The sequence below is a fragment of the Equus przewalskii genome, chromosome 1 (genome assembly GCF_037783145.1).
Source record: "Equus przewalskii isolate Varuska chromosome 1, EquPr2, whole genome shotgun sequence".
Taxonomy (NCBI): Eukaryota; Metazoa; Chordata; class Mammalia; order Perissodactyla; family Equidae; genus Equus; species Equus przewalskii.
The window spans coordinates 135164036-135180519 of NC_091831.1; the positions used below are offsets into that span (position 1 = coordinate 135164036).

At 36.7% G+C, this 16484-nt stretch overlaps 1 protein-coding gene across 9 annotated transcripts in view; it reads right to left on the reverse strand.

Moving 5' to 3' along the window:
* TEX9 (testis expressed 9) overlaps nt 1-9413 on the reverse strand; it is a 50717-nt gene extending 41304 nt beyond the window's left edge. Inside the window, exons 1-4 of one of the 9 annotated variants that reach the window (XM_008516274.2) lie at nt 9252-9413; nt 9070-9161; nt 2743-2806; nt 799-878 (exon numbers count right to left, since the gene is read on the reverse strand). In XM_008516274.2, the coding sequence (XP_008514496.1) occupies nt 799-878; nt 2743-2806; nt 9070-9161; nt 9252-9278 (263 nt within the window). In that variant the 5' untranslated portion in view covers nt 9279-9413. Of the gene's footprint in view, nt 1-798; nt 1530-2742; nt 2807-2950; nt 3190-9069; nt 9162-9251 lie in introns of those variants that run through there. The other 8 variants (XM_070579419.1, XM_070579436.1, XM_070579446.1 and 5 more) reach the window with 8 other exon arrangements.
* Between the last annotated feature and the right edge of the window lie 7071 nt (nt 9414-16484).

Consider the following 16484-nt stretch of genomic DNA (forward strand, 5'->3'; position numbering starts at 1 on the left):
AAAACAGTATGGAGACTCACAAAAAATTAAAAATAGAACTACCATATGATCTAGCAATTCCACTCCTAGGTATTTATCCAAAGAAAATGAAAACACTAACTCGAAAAGACATATGCACCCCAACATTCATTACAGCATTATTTACAATAGCCAAGATATAGAAACAACCTAAATGTCCACTGACAGATGAATGGATAAAGAAAATGTGGTGTATATACATACAATGGAATATTATTCAGCCATAAAAAAAGAATGAAATCCTGCCACTTGCGACAACATGGATGGACCTTAAGGGCATTATGCTAAGTGAAATAAGCCAGCAGAGAAAGACAAATACCATATGATCTCACTTGTATGTGGAATCTAAAAAAAAGAAACCAAGCTCTTAGAGAACAGACTGGTGATCGCCAGAGGCTAGGGGTTGGGGTCTGGGCAAAATGGGTGACGGGAATCAAAAGGTACAAACTTCCAGTTATAAAATAAATAAGTTATGGAGATTTAATGTACAGCATGGCAACTATTATTAATACTGTATTGCATACTTGAAAGCTGCTAAGAGAGTAGATCTTAAAAGTTCTCATCACAAGAAAAAAAGTTCTGTAACTATGTACAGTGACGGACATTAACTAGACTTACTGTAATGATCATTTCTCAATACATACAAATATCAAATCATTATGCTGTACATGTGAAACTAAAATGTTGTACATCGGTTATACCTCAATTTAAAAAAAGAAAAATATCTTACAGCATTTACCCAGTTAAAAAAAAAGAGGTGTTCAAGAATTTGTCACTTACCTTAAACTGTAATCATCTTCTTCTTCATATGATTTAATTTGTGTTGAAGTAGGCCTAGATCGTACTTCTTGCTGATCTCTCTAGTTAAATGAGTAAAGACAAGCCATATAGGAAGGAAAAACACAAAACTAGGATGCATTCAAGTGCCTTTCTCATAATTAATCATTTCAGAGTTGTCCACAGTTTCTATGAAATCAAGGCACAGGATTATAAATGCTATAGTATAAAAATAAGGTCTGGAATCATGTAGTTTCACCTTTCATTCAATCTGGGTTAAGAAAGTCAATTATAAGGGGAAAATGTGAGAGTGTCAATGCCTTTATATGATCTTATCTGACTCCTGCTTCTCCATTACATTAAAGTCTTTCATCTTATGTAACACGCAAAGGAAATTAAATTCACAAGAAATAAAAACAGAAATGTTTAATGGGTAGAAAGACTTGTCTCAAATCACGCAAAGCTTCAACGTTAAGAAAAGCTCACAGATGCTAAAAATGAAGCACTAAGAGTAAAAGCTTTTGGAAAAGATATATCAAGAAATGAAAGTGAGGGGCTGGCCCCGTGGCCGAGTGGTTAAGTTCACGTGCTCCGCTGCAGGTGGCCCAGTGTTTCCTTGGTTCGAATCCTGGGTGTGGACATGGCACTGCTCATCAAACCACGCTGAGGCAGCGTCCTACATGCCACAACTAGAAGGACCCACGACGAAGAATATACAACTATGTACCGGGGGGCTTTGGGGAGAAAAAGGAAAAAAATAAAAAAATAAAAAATTTCAGAGATTCTTAAAAAAAAAAAAAAGAAATGAAAGTGAGTAAACAAAAGTTCATCAATGTGGCAAAAGTTATATCCATTACTTCTGTGGGGGCGAGAATGCCCTCTGCCCTTTCCCAGCCCTTCCCAGTTTCCTGGTCTACTCTTTTTTGGAAAAAAAAAAAAAGGCCCTTATTAGAAGACTGTTTGAACAGAATACATAATAAATCCCTCCTTCCACTGTAACACTGGGTTTCTTTAAGTATTTTCCTGCTCTTCAGACACTGGCAAAAACTAAAAGATGTAAGAAAATATTTATTTTTAATAAAATATTTAATTACAAATGCACCTAGCAAACCTGTAACTATCATTATCTGAATATACTACCTGAAATATTATATATATTTATTCCTAAACTAATAATAATGGCTCTGTATAAGGCATTAAAATAAAATACTGCCTATACTTCCTTGCCCCCAACGACTCCACGGTGGGGGGAGGGGATTTAAAAGAAAAAAATATAATTAAATGAGAATAAGAACTGAAAAAAGGTTTGAAAGCAGCCACCCTATTCCTCTAAGGATGCTACTACATCCTATCAATTAACAATGGGAATGTTGATGCCTGAGGAAAAATGCTAACGTAGGAATAACCAGCGTGGTACCCAGAATGGGGCAATATATACTTACATTGTCTAGTGATAGAACCTCTACATTTTTCCTGTGATGACGGTCTAGCCCTAAGAATTTGAGTTACCCAGCTGCAGAGTCTAAGAAACAAATTACCATCTGAATATTAGTAATAATTGTTATCCTTTATTCAGCTTCTGTCCACAGACTATTTTATGTCTATCCTTACTGAATTCCCAGTGTTAATTCTACATAGCCAATCTCACATATTAATCTTAAAATAGCGGGAAAGATTATTAAATATTAATGTTCTTATTAATTAGATGATAGGAACACCTAAATAGAAAAGACTTTTTCAGTGGCTCTTAGAAAATGTGTGCTTATCAAAAACATACACATGCATCTATACACAAACCTATACAGATATTCATGTTCAATTTGTGATAATTCATTGAGCTGAAAATTTATGCTTTGGGTACTTTTTCATATGTATGTTATACATCAAGTTAAAAAGGTAAAAAACTAGCACTTACGTGGAATTACTAATAATTGCGCATTTACTTACTATTACTTCCTCAGCTTGTCGAACCAGATCAGCCGTTTTTGCCTCCAATTCTGCATTTAAACGCCTAAAAGCAGAAAATAATTTAATAATTTGGATATACTGAAGATTCTAACAAAAATAAAAGTAACTAAATTTCAGTAACTACACCTTAGCTAACCAACAAATGCCAAAACATACACATGACATTTTTATTCTAAAATTAACATACCTATTAGAACACTTATCTCCAACTCCCCATGCTTCCTCCTCCTTCATGGTAGAAATCAAAATAGTGAATTCCTGGCCTCTCTCTGGCCCTCACTTCAGGTGAAATGACTTATTTAGGAAGAATAAACTGGCAGATTCAACTCAGTTCCACTCTTCATCTTCTTGGGATCAACTCCAACTGGCGACAGGAGCGGGGCAGGGTGAGGGAGAGGCCTGCATTGGTCTGGGGTGTGGCTGTGACTGGGAAGGCGAATCTGGGGTTTAGTGAGCACATCTAATGAGGCTAGCACCTCAGCTGGGTACTTCAATATCAGCTTCATCAGAAATAAAGGTAATTATTTTGACCTCCCCCTGCCACTCCTTTTTAAAAAAAAAAATTTCAAACTATTTGGCCCCATTTAGACTGCAAGAATGGCAATACCATTGAAGGAAACTGCTTTTAAAGGGAAAATTGCTCATAATCCTACCACCATCATCCAATCATTTTTATTTTTAATATTCCCTTCTAAATTTCATCTATAGTATATATACAATTTTGTACATTTTCCCATAACAATATAGAGGAATATGTTTATCTCTACATAATCTTTATAATTAGTGCCTTAAATGGTTACAAAATATTCTGAGTTGAAGCTAACATAACGTACTAAACTGTTCCTACTGTTGGTTCAAGTCCCTTTTTCACTTTTAAAGGTTAACACTATAATAAGCATCTTCCAAAGCATATAACTTTTTTATTCTATTCATAGGTCACATTTCTAGGCCATCTAGCCTCTTTTAAAGTGATATGAAAGAAATATGTTGCGCAACTTTAAAAACGAGATATCTTATTTGTCTGTTTTAGATATGTGATTCAGAAGTATCACAAACGACTGATGACCCCCACTCCCAGAGGGGAAAAAAAAAGCAGTACCATTTTCTTCTTAAAGCAGTCTGATGTTTTAAGAAATATTTTTACATCTTAGGATGAGTTAGTCAAAACAAAAATATCTAATAAAGACTTAAAGTTGCACCTAAATGCCATCACCTGATTTTTCACATTTCCCTAACAAGAGCCATTAGAAGCTTCTGGTCAATACAGTAGACCAGGATGACTCAGAAGGTTATTCTTCTGCTCCAAACCCATGGAAATGCAGGATAAAACGTAATGAAGTAAATACCGCTAAAGCTCAAACTCAGGCAAGGGAAATACCCTGGCACTAAAAATAAAGCAGCAACTCAAAGTGAGAGCAGTAAACAGGAACAGAAGCCAAAACAGCTTAACAGCTAGAAACCGACGGACGTGTGGGAGTCAGAGGCTAACATCCACTGAAGACAGAGGGTACCGCAAAGACAGATTTATATCACCCTAACAGAGGTGCAGAAGGAAATCCCAGAGAAGGAGGGAATGTCAATATTTGAATAGATAATGCTGAGAATTTGTCAGAAATGCAGAAAGGTATGGATCTCAAGCAGAATTAAGAAAACAAATCCACACCTACACACATCATAGCGAAACTGCAGAACTTCAAAGACAAAGAGAATATTCTTTAAATTACCAAAGCAACTATTTAAAAAGAACAGAGGAAAATAGTCTCCCAGCATGATTATCTAAAAAGCTGACAGCAGGTGGCTCATCAACAAGTCTAGATTCCAATGGGCAAGGAAATGATATCTTTAATGGACTGTGGGGCTGAAAAACTGGCCATCTGGAAATCTGTGTTCAGCTAAACTGTCTTTGAAGAACAAGCACGAAGTAACTAAATTTTCAGAAAAGACTGGAGAATTGAAGACTCAGGTTTTCACAGAGAGAAGTAATGAAGGTTCTACACTTGAGGAAGGAGTAAATTGAATCATGAAGAGCAAAGAAATTATAAAACATCATGATAAGTCTAAGTTGGTAGAGACTATAACAATAACAAGTAGGGGTATTCAAAACAAAGAGGAAGTATTATCTAACTTGACAGACGGGGGAAACCAAGTTAAAGCATTTCTAACGTCTTTATGAAAGAAAAATAAAGACATAATGAAAACTCATTCAACCCAACAGAAGACAGAAAAGAACCAAACAAAGAAAAGGCACAGTTAATAGAAAACAAGCGAACAAAAAGATGGCCCAAACAACTTCAAATTAATAAACAAAATAATATAAATTCACATATTAGAAGGCAGAAATTATGAGATAGATATAAAAGAAACGCTCTTTAAGCTAAATGACACAAAAAGTTTGAATATAAAGGAATGAAAAAAGGAATGAAAATAAAGGAATGAAATGAAGGAAAAAGATGTAACAGACACTATGTAATAAGGAAAGGAATAATTCATCTCAAGTATTTAAATAAATTAAACAATACAACCCCCAAACAAAACTGGACACAATTATAAAGAGAATTTTTTAAAATTACAGTTATAGTTGATTTTAGTATACCTCTAACAGAAACCAATACAGCTAGTAGGAAAAAAAAGGTGAGGACACTAATATTACGGACAGCAAAATTAATTAGCTTGATCTAACAGATTAGTCAACAAATAGTAAATATATTTTCTATCAAAGAACACACAGAATATTTTCAAAATTGGAACATGGTACCTCGTCACAACCAAGCTGCAATACATTTTTGAAAATCAAAATTATACACATTCTCTGACCACAGTGCAATTAAAAGTAAATTCAAAAATAACAAAAATAAAACAAACATAAGCTTTGGAGCTAAAAAACATATTCCTAAATAATCACTATGGAAATCATAAAATATTTAAAACTAAATAACCACAAAAGATATACATATCAAAACAGTTCCTTACAGATAATCTGTAGCTGGAGAGAAATTTACAGAAATTAAATGTATTTATTAAAAAATAAGAAAAGCCAAAAAAGGAAAAAATAAATCCACCACAATTAGAAGAGATAGAAATAATAAAGATAAGACTAATGAAATTTAAAGAAAAATTGATTAGCAATAAAATCAAAAGCTAATTCTCTGAAAAGACCAATAAAATATATAAACCTCCCAGAAAGCCTGATAGAAAAAAAGAGAGAAGATAAAAATAAACAGTGTTGGAAAGTCCCCAAAAGAAGGTGTATATAAGATTACAGATACAGTAAAGATTTAAAACATAGAGCATAGTTAGAAAAACTTTATGCTAATACGTTTAAAAATATACATGAAGTGGACACTTTTCTAAAAAACTACCAAATAACTAAAATTTATTCTGAAAACAATAATTATTAAAGAAACTGAATTGATAGGCAAAAAAAAAAAAAACCCACACCAGATTCGGTTTCACAATTTTTATCAAAGGGCAGATGATCTCTAATTACAAAAAGCTTCCAAGAACAGAATAAAACAAAAAAGGAAAACTACTCAACTTATTTCATGTGGCTAGGATAACACTGATATCAAAATCAGAAAGGAAAAGAACTAGAAAAAAGTGTAAGACCGATTTCACTTCTGTTCATAGATGAAAAAAACTTACATAAAATTAAAGCATTCAAATCCAGAATTTTTTTAAGGAAAACAAGAAAAATACCTTTGTAGTTCAGTATGTTAAAACATTAAACAAGGGAGTGAAAAAAAATTTCATCACCTAAATTAATTTGGGGGAGAAAAATTTGATAAGATTTAACATTCATTCAAAACAGGAAATAAGGGAAACAGTGTCCTTAAGCCTGAGAAATCTACCAAAACTACAGCAAACCTCAAATGTAGTGATAAATTATTAAAAGTGGGCTCCTTAAAATCATAACCAAGATAAGGATGCTCACCATCACTTTTTGTATTTCATATTGCACTCGAGGTTCTAACCAGATCAAGAAAAAAAGAAGATGCATGAGAAATTGTAAAGGGACAAAACTATCATAATTTACATATAACTATATCAAAAATCCAAGGGACTCTACAGAATGAACAGGAGAGTTAAGCAGAGCTGACAATCTATATCTATATAAATGTGTTTAGGATCAACATACAAAAATCAATAATGGTCCTACACATCTAAGCAATTAGAAAATAGCAACAAAAACTATAAGGTACCTTGAAAAAAATTACATATGCAAGATATTTATGTAGTAATATGACAAAACATTATTAAAGGACACCAAAAACCCCCCTGTGTAAATGGAGATGTACCATATTCATGGAGGGGAAGATTCAATAGCATAAAGATGTCAGTTCTCTGCAAATTAATCTACAAATCCAATGTAACTGACATGGACAGCAGGTTGCCAGAGGGAAGCTCACCCTACAAGTTATTAAGACCAACTAAAACAGATGTCACATAGTCTCATTGCTTAGCTCTCTGGTTTATGATGTAGGCATGAAGCTTGGCAAATTTTTCAACTTGGTTGATTGGCATATTCCTTAGTCTGTCCTCTCAGATAGTGATTACTTCCTCCAACTATTTGATTATAGAAGATTCTGGATTGGGAATCCTGGGAAGAGCTGTGTTCCACCTACTGAAAAGACATCCCAATATGGTTAGTGAGAAGACAACATGTGGCAAAATACTCTGTCATGAACTCATATTCTTGTCTATAAGAATCCCCAGCCAGACATTTTACTCCTCTGAATGGAGCAGAAGTGATCTACAAGCTCAGGTAGAGCCTGGGAGCTACTCTGTTCAATTGCCTCAGATTTGCACACTTCAGAGTACAGATAACAGAACAAGTAACAACTGGGTGCCTTCACCACAAAATAACTTTTGCTAAAATACAATCGCTCCTATAGATGTCTGACTTTTAGCAGGACCATATCCCTAACACCATACCAGAGGCAGGTGCAAAATATACCCTTAAATAACCAGAGAAATTAACCTAATCAATGCAGCTATTCAGTGCTATCTGGTGTATGATAATAAAAATAACCGTTTGGGGTTTGAGCACAGCTGATTCAGAACTGTATCTGGACAACAGATCCATCGCTTAAGTACACTCTTGAATTGGAATAGTAGGCCCATTTCATCAAATAGAGGAGGGTGATTATGTTCCTACATGCTATGACAAGTTGCATGTGTCCAGTTCATCTAAAGACAGTATATGTCAGTTTTAACTTTAAATATGTTTTAATTTTAAGTACAGATCATATGGTAATACTATGTTTAACCATTTGAGGAACTGTCAGGATGTTCTCCAAATTTTTAAGTAAATTAGTTACTTTAAAAAGAAAGTGAACTGTTAAAATATAATTTTTTGTAAGGGTATATACGATGGCAAACAAAAGACATAGTCTCCAACCTTGTGGAACTTATGGTCCAGTGGAGGAAGACAACAAAAAATAAACAAGTAAGTTTATTGTAACAAGCCATGCTAATTGCAAAGAAAAATTAATAAGACAATTTAAAAAGAGTTGCAAGGGAGTCTACTTAGCATAGGCAAGGAAGGCTACTCTGAGAATTACAGGTAGAAGGTATGTGTGATTGCCGTCAAGGAAAGAGAAGGAAAAAACTTTAGGAACTAAGGGCCAGTGAGGCTGGAGAGTGGTAGGCCAAAGAAGAAAGCACAAGATCAAACAAGAGGCAGGAGCCAGATCTGACAGCCCTTTTGAAGTGCAACAGGAACCCATTGCAAAGTTTTAGGCAAGGGAGTGACACAATCAAATTAAAAGATTACTCTTGCATCTGTGTGAAAACTGGGGGATGAAGAGGGAAGTGGTCCAAGAATGAAAGCACGTATTGTCAGGACAGTTGTAATTACACTGAGCGCAGATACGGAAACTCCCAACACCACCAAACGTGGATGAGAACGGTAATTCCAACTGCCCTGAGAAACATGCTTTCAATTTAGAAACCAAGCTAACAGAAATGTACATACGTAAACTCTAGGAAATCGAAATTAAGTAGAATTCCTTAAACTAGAAATTGAACTATTCGTGGCAATTCCTATTATGCAAACCACTTCTAGCATTATCATCTTGCTGACGAACATGTTTCTTGCGTTAAATGTTTGCCCACTTCAAAGACCTTCTAGGACGCAGGGGAACTCAAGTCAAAGAGAAAAGATGAAGAAGGGCAAGCGAATGGGACCATGAGAAGAGAATGCTAGACAGCGAGTGGTCCCCAAATCCAGTCAGTCACAGGAAAAGTACTTGTTAAGTGGCCTCATTTAGGTGAAAGAAAGGAAAGCTGAACCGCCGAATTTCTTACTTATATTCTTCCTCCTTGGCGAGGAGGTCCCGTCGAGGTGTAGCAGGCTGCTGAACGCGTGGCGGGAGCGGAGTCCCGGAAACACTCCGTCTCTGGAAAAGAGAGACTTTCAGACCCGATCTTAAATGAGGCTGGGCCTCCTCTAGCCCGCCTGCTACCTAGGAGTCTGGGGCTGAACTGACCCTGAGGCCGAGACTTCGCCCCGCCATCTTTCGCGACCGCGACGCCGTTGCCGAGGCAACGATGCATCTTCCCGCGAGAATTACCACATCCCGGGCAGCCTCCCTCCGGGGCGCCGACTTGGTCCAGTCCCGCGCTCTCGCTCTGGGGCAGAGAGCAGAGAGCGGCATACGGCTGGGGCGGGGCCTGATCCCTGGGGGGTCGGTGCAGTCGCCCCTATGTGCCTCCAGCAAGCCCTAAAAGGACTCTGCACTCCGTCAGGAACCCAGTAAGCCAGAGTAGTGCGTGGACTCACAAATTAAGTTAGCTTTCAAGGGGTTTCAACCACAGAAGACAGGTCCATTTCTTTTCTTTCTTTTAATAATCCTTCAGCATTTTGTAAAAATCTTTTTTTAAATATTTTATTGAGGTCATAATGGTTTATAACATTGTGAAATTTCAGGTGTACATTATTGTTTATCAGTTTCTGTGTAGACTGCATCATATTCACCACCAGTGGTCTAATTTTTATCTATCACCATATATGTACACGTTTACCCCTGTCGCCCACCATGCCCCTCCAACCCTCTTTCCCTCTGGTAACCACTAATCTGTTCTCTTTGTCCATGTGTTTGTTTATTTTCCACATATGAGTGAAATCATCAGGTGTTTGTCTTTTTCTGTCTGGCTTATTTCGCTTAACATCATACCCTCAAGATCCATCCATGTTGTTGCAAATGGGACAATTTTGTCTTTTTTTATGGCTGAGTAGTATTCCATTGTATATATATACCATTTCTTTATCCATTCATTGGTTGAAGGGCACTTAGGTTGCTTCCATGTCTTGGCTATTGTGAATAATGCTGTGATGAACATAAGGGTGCGTAAGTCTCTTTGAATTGTTGATTTCAAGTTCTTTGGGATAGCTGAATCGTATAGTATTTCTATTTTTAATTTTTTGGATAAATTTTTATGGAGAAATCTCCATAGTGGCTGCACCAGTTTAAATTCCCACCAGCACTGTATAAGGGTTCTCTTTTCTCTACATCGTCTCCAACGTTTGTTGTTTTTTGTCTTGGTAGTTTTAGCCATTCTGACAGGTGTAAGGTGATATCTCATTGTAGTTTTGATTTGTATTTCCCTAATGATTAGTGATGTTGAACATCTTTTCATGTGCCTATTGGCCATCTGTATATCTCCTTTGGAAAACTGTCTGTTCATATCCTCTGCCCAGTTTTGAATCAGGTTGTTTTTGTTGTTGAATTGTATGAGTTCTTTATATATTTTGAAAATTAACTCCTTGTTGGATATGTGATTTGGAAATATTTTCTCCCAGTTGGTGGGTTGTCTTTTCATTTTGTTCGTGGTTTCATTGGCCTTGCAGAAGATCCTTAGTCTGATGTAGTCTCATTTGTTTATTTTTTCTTTTGTTTCCCGTGGCTGAGTAGACATGGTACTTGAAAAGATGCTACCAAGACCGATGTCAAAGAGTGTAGTCCCTATATTTTCTTCTAGGAGTTTTATGGTTTCAGGTCTTCTAGTCAAGTCTTTAATCCATTTTGACTTAATTTTTGTGTATGGTGTAAGATAATGGTCTACTTTCATTCTTTTGCACGTGGCTGTCTACTGTTCCCAACACCATTTATTGAAGAGACTTTCCTTTCTCCATTGTATGTTCTTGGCTCTTTTGTCAAAGATTAGCTGTCCATTAATGTGTGGTTTTATTTCCAGGCTTTCAATTCTGCTCTATTGATTTGTGTGGCCATTTTTGTGTCAGTACCATGCTGTTTTGATTACTATAGATTTGTATTATATTTTGAAGTCAGGGATTGTGATACCTGCAGCTTTGTTCTTGTTTCTCAGGATTCCTTTGGCTATTCCGGGTCTTTTGTTGCTCCATATAAATTTTAGGATTCTTTGTTTTATTTCCATGAAGAATGTCATTGAGATTCTGATTCAGGTTGCACTGAATCTGTAGATTGCTTTAAGAAGTATGGTCATTTTAACTATGTTCTTTCTTCTAATCCATGAGCATGGAATATCTTTCCATTTCTTTATGTCATCCTTGATTTCTTTTAATAAGTGTTATAGTTTTCAGTGTATAGGTCTTTTACCTCCTTGGTTTAATTTGTTCCTTGATATTTTATTCTTTTTGTTGCAATTGTAAATGGGATTGTATTCTTGAGTTCTCTTTCTGTTAGTTTGTTATTAGAGTATAGAAATGCAACTGATTTTTGTAAGTCGATTTTATACCCTGGAACTTTGCTGTAGTTGTTGATTATTTCTAATAGTTTTCCAATGGATTCTTTAGGGTTTTCTATATATGGAATCATGTCATCTGCAAACAGTGACAGTTTCACTTCTTTCTTTCCAATTTGGATTCCTCTTATTTCTTTTTCTTGCCTAATTGCTCTCGCCCAAACCTCCAGTACTATGTTGAGTAAGAGTGGCGAGAGTGGGCACCCTTGTCTTCTTCCTGTTCTCAGAGGGATGGTTTTGAGTTTTTCAGGCAAGTCCATTACTAATACTCAATAGGAAGCAAGCTAGTAAAACCCCACTCTGTTGTGCTTTTCCAGACGTAGCAGCCAATCTGACCTCTACCTGTGTTTTTAAAAATGAACTCTTTAGTGGAATTCTAAGTTCTCTTTTCTCACATTTATTTACAGCATGGTTAAGAGGTCAGGCTTTCAAGTCAGTCGGCCTAAATTCATGTCCTGGCTCTGTCACTTGTTACTTACTAGCTGTTTGGTCTTAGGCAAATCACTGTGTATCTTGACAACTTCATCTGTAAAATGGGAGTAAGAATAGTGCCCATCTCAGTTACTAGGAGGAATAAATGAATTGGTGCTTAGGATTGTGCCTGGAACACAGTAAGCAGTCAAAAATTTCCATTTGGGGGGGAATAAACTCCAGAGTTCAGAAATAAACCTTCACATCTAGGGTCAACTGATCTTCAGGGAGGGTGCCAAGACCATTCCATGAAGAAAGAAGAGGCTTTTCAACAAATGGTACTCAGATAGGTGGATGTCCACATATAAAAGAATGAAGTTGGACCCTTATCTCACACCATACACAAAAATTAACTCAAAATGGATCAAAGCCCTAGCATTAAGAGTTAAAATTATAAAATCTCCTGGAAGAAAACATAGGTGTAAATCTTCACCACCTTGAATTAGGTAATTATTTCTTAGATATGACACGAAAAACACAAGCAACAAAAGAAAAATCAATATGCTAGACATTATCAAGATTTAAAATGTTTTGCTTCAAAGGATACCATAAATAAAGTGGAAAGACAAACCACAGAAAGGGAGGAAAATTTTGCAAATCTTATATTTGGTAGAAGACTTGTGTCTAGAATATATAAAGTGCTGTTAAAACTCAAAAATAAAAAGGCAAATAACCCAAGTGAAAAATGGACAAGGATCCTAACTAGGCATTTCTCCAAAGAAGGGATACACACAACCAAAAGGCATATGAAAAGGTGCTCAATATCATTACTCTTTGGGGAAATGCAAATCGAAACCATGGTGAACTACCACTTCACACCAACTAGGATGACTATAATCAAAAAGACAGGCAGTGACAAGTGTTGGGGAGGATGTGGAGAAATTCAAACCTTCATACACTGTTGATGGGAATATAAAATTGCACAGCCACTTTGGGAAACAGTTTGGCAGCTCCTCAAACGTTTACATAATAGAGTTATCACATGATCCAGCAACCCACTCCTAGGTATATACCCAAGAGAAATGAAAATATCTACCCACACAAAAAGTTGTACACAGTGGCCCGGCCCCGGGGCTGAGTGGTTAAGTTTGTGCGCTCCGCTGCGGCAGCCCAGAGTTTCACCAGTTCAGATCCTGAGTGCGGACATGGCACCGCTCGTCAGGCCACGTTGAGGTGGCATCCCACATGCCACAACTAAAAGGACCTGTAACTAAGATATACAACTGTGTCTCGGGGGGGATTTGGGGAGATAAAGCAGAGAAAAAAAAAAACAGAAGGAGGAAATGCCCATAGTTCTAACCACTGAAGGGGCCAAGCAAGGTCTAGTGGACAGTGACAGTAGCCTTCCCAATGTCCATTATCTCCTTCTTCAAAAAGAAAAAAAAAACAGTTGTACATAAATGTTTATAGCAGCATTATTCAGAATAGCCAAAAAGTGAAAATAACCCATATGATCATAAGCTGATTAATGGGTAAAGCTAATTAATTGGTAAATAAAAAGTGGTATATTCATGTGATGGAATATTATTCAGCACCAAAAAGGAATCAAGTACTGCTACATACTACAATATGGATGAACCTTGAAAACATGCTATGGAAAGGAGAAATTCACAAAAGACCACATATTATATGACTTCATTCCAATATGACCACATATTATGTGAAATATCTAGAATAGGCAAATCTATAGAGACAGAAAGTAGATTAGTGGTTGCCTAGCTCTGGCAGATGGTGGGGGATCGCCTAAGGGGTTGCAAGGGTTTTTTGCAGGGGTAATGAAAATGTTCTCAAATTGATTGTGAAGATGGTTGCACAACTCCCTGAATATGCTAAAAGCCAATGAATAGTACGCCTTATATGGGTGAATGGTAGGTATGTGAAATACATCAAAATCAAGTTGTTAAAACATTAAAAATAAATACTTAAAATGAAAAAGTCAAGGGGGCTGGCCCCATGGCATAGTGGTTAAGTTTGGCTCACTCTGCTTCAGCAGCCTGAGTTCATGGGTTTAGATCCTGGGCATGAACCTACACCAGTCATCAGCCATGCTGTGGCAGCATCCCACCTATAAAGTGGAGGAAGATTGGCATAAATGCTAGCTCAGGGCTAATCTTCCTCAAGCAAAAAAAGAGGAATATTGGCAACAAATTTTAGCTCAGGACAATCTTCCTCAGAAAAAAAAGAAAAGAAAAACTGAAACAGTCAAGAGATGGAGAAGGGTACACCAAAGTAACACTAATCAAAAGAAAGATGGAGTAACTATATTAATTTCAAACAAAGCTGACTTCAGAACAAGGAAATTATCAAGGACAAAGAGAGGCATTATGTAATGATAAAGGGGTCAATTCTCCAAGGAGACATACCAGTCTTTAACGTGTATGCACCTAACAGTTGAGTGTCCAAATGCATAAAGCAAAAACTAATAGGACTGCAAAGAGATATAGATAAATCCACAAATATATTTGGAGACTTCAACACCCCTCTTTCAGTAATTGATAGTTTAGCTGCAGAAAATCAGTAAGGATATAATTGCCCTGAACAGCATTATCAATCAACTTGGTTTAATTGACATTTAGAGAATACTCCATCCAACAACGGCAGAATACACATTCTTCTCAAGGTCATGTGGGGCATTCACTGAGATAGAGCACACTCTGGGCACACTCTATTAAATATATTAAAAAATTAATATATTTAAAAGAATAGAAATTATAATTGTTCCCTAGGGCTGCTGTAACAAAGTACAACAAACTGGGTGTCTTAAAACAAAAGGAATTTATTGTCTCAGCGCTGGAGGCTAGAAGTCTGAAATCAAGGTGTCAGCAGGGCCATGCTCCCTTTGAAACCTGTAGGGGAGAATCCTTCCTTGCATCTTCCTAGCTTCTGGTGGTGGCTGTCCCTCCTTGGCTTGCAGCTGCATCACTCCCATCTCTGCCATCACTCTCTCTGCTGCCACACGTAGCATTCTCCCTGTGTGTCCCTGTCTTCACATGGCATTTCCTCTTCTCACAAAGACTCCAGTCATATTGGATTAGGACTCACCCTAATGACCTCATCCTAACTTGCTTATATCTGTACAGACCCTATTTCTAAATATGGTCATATTCACAGATTTGGGGGCTTGGGGGAGGTTAGGACTTCAACATATTTTTTGGGAGGGACACAATTCAACTTACAACAGAAATCGTACAAACTGTCTTCTCAGGCCCAGATGGAATTAAACTAGAAATAAATAACAGAAAAATCCTAAAATATTTGGAGGTTTAACACACACTTCTAAATAATACATAGGTCAAATAAGAAGTCTCAAGAGAAATTAAAAAACATTTTGAACTAAATGAAAATGAAAATACAACTTGTCAAAATTTGTGGGATGAAAGCAGTTCTTAGAGTGCTTAGCATTAAATGCATATATTAGAAAAGAAGAAAAATCTAAAATAAAAAATCTAAGGTTCCACCTTAGACAATTAGAGAAAGAAAAGCAATTTAAGCTTAAAAAAGAGCAAAAGAAAAGAAATAATTTTTTAAAATCAATGGACTTGAAGACAGGAAAACAATAGAGAAAATCACAGAAAACAATATCTGGTTCTTTGAAAAGACCAATAAAATCAATAAACCTCTAGCCATGCTAACCAAGAAAAAAAGAGAGAAGACACAAAATTACCTGTTCTGTGTTCTTTTATGTGATGGTCAGTCGGGTGCAACCACAAGAGAAAACACAGGAGAGGCGCAAGAAAACCAAGTTTATTATACTCACAGGTCCTAGAAATAGGAGGCACAGCACACTTCACACAGGACTACATCAGAAAGCCTCAGGGTGATCAGGAGGCAGAAAACCTGAGCAAAGGGAAGACATAGGCTAGAGCCTTTATTGGGGTTCCTGCAGAAAAGGCAAGGCAGGGCTGAGTGAACAGTTTAGAATTGGCTAGTTTGAATAATTTCAGCAGACTCTACACTATAGGGTCTGTCCCTAGTTGCCTGGTAGTTGGCCCTGGGATGATTAAAGCAGAGGAATATTGCCTCCTGGGGTTTACAGGCCAGATATAGGAGGTATGACTCTGAATTGGTTAGTTTGGGTATCAAAAAGGCATGCCCTTTGCTATCCCTGAGAATTGGCTAGCCACAGGAGTAACCGTTTCTCCCCAGCCAGAGAGACTTTTTAAGATGGCAAAACATAATACTATACAGAAAAATTTAAAAATAAACAAGATAATACCAGAATCAGAAATGGAATAGGAATCATCATTCATTATCCCATGAGCATTAAAAGGAAAATAAAGGAATACTATAAACAACTCTATGACCACAAATATGATTAACTAGATGGAACAGACCAATTCCTGGAAATGTGCAAATTACCAAAACTCGCACAAGAAGAAATAGATAATCTGAGTAGTCAAGGAGCGAGTTAATAACCTTCTGAGAAACAAAGCACCAGTCCCAGACGGTTTCACTGGTGAATTCTACTGAACACTGAAGGAAGAAATGATACCAATTCTCCACAATCTCTTCTAGAAAATGGAAGT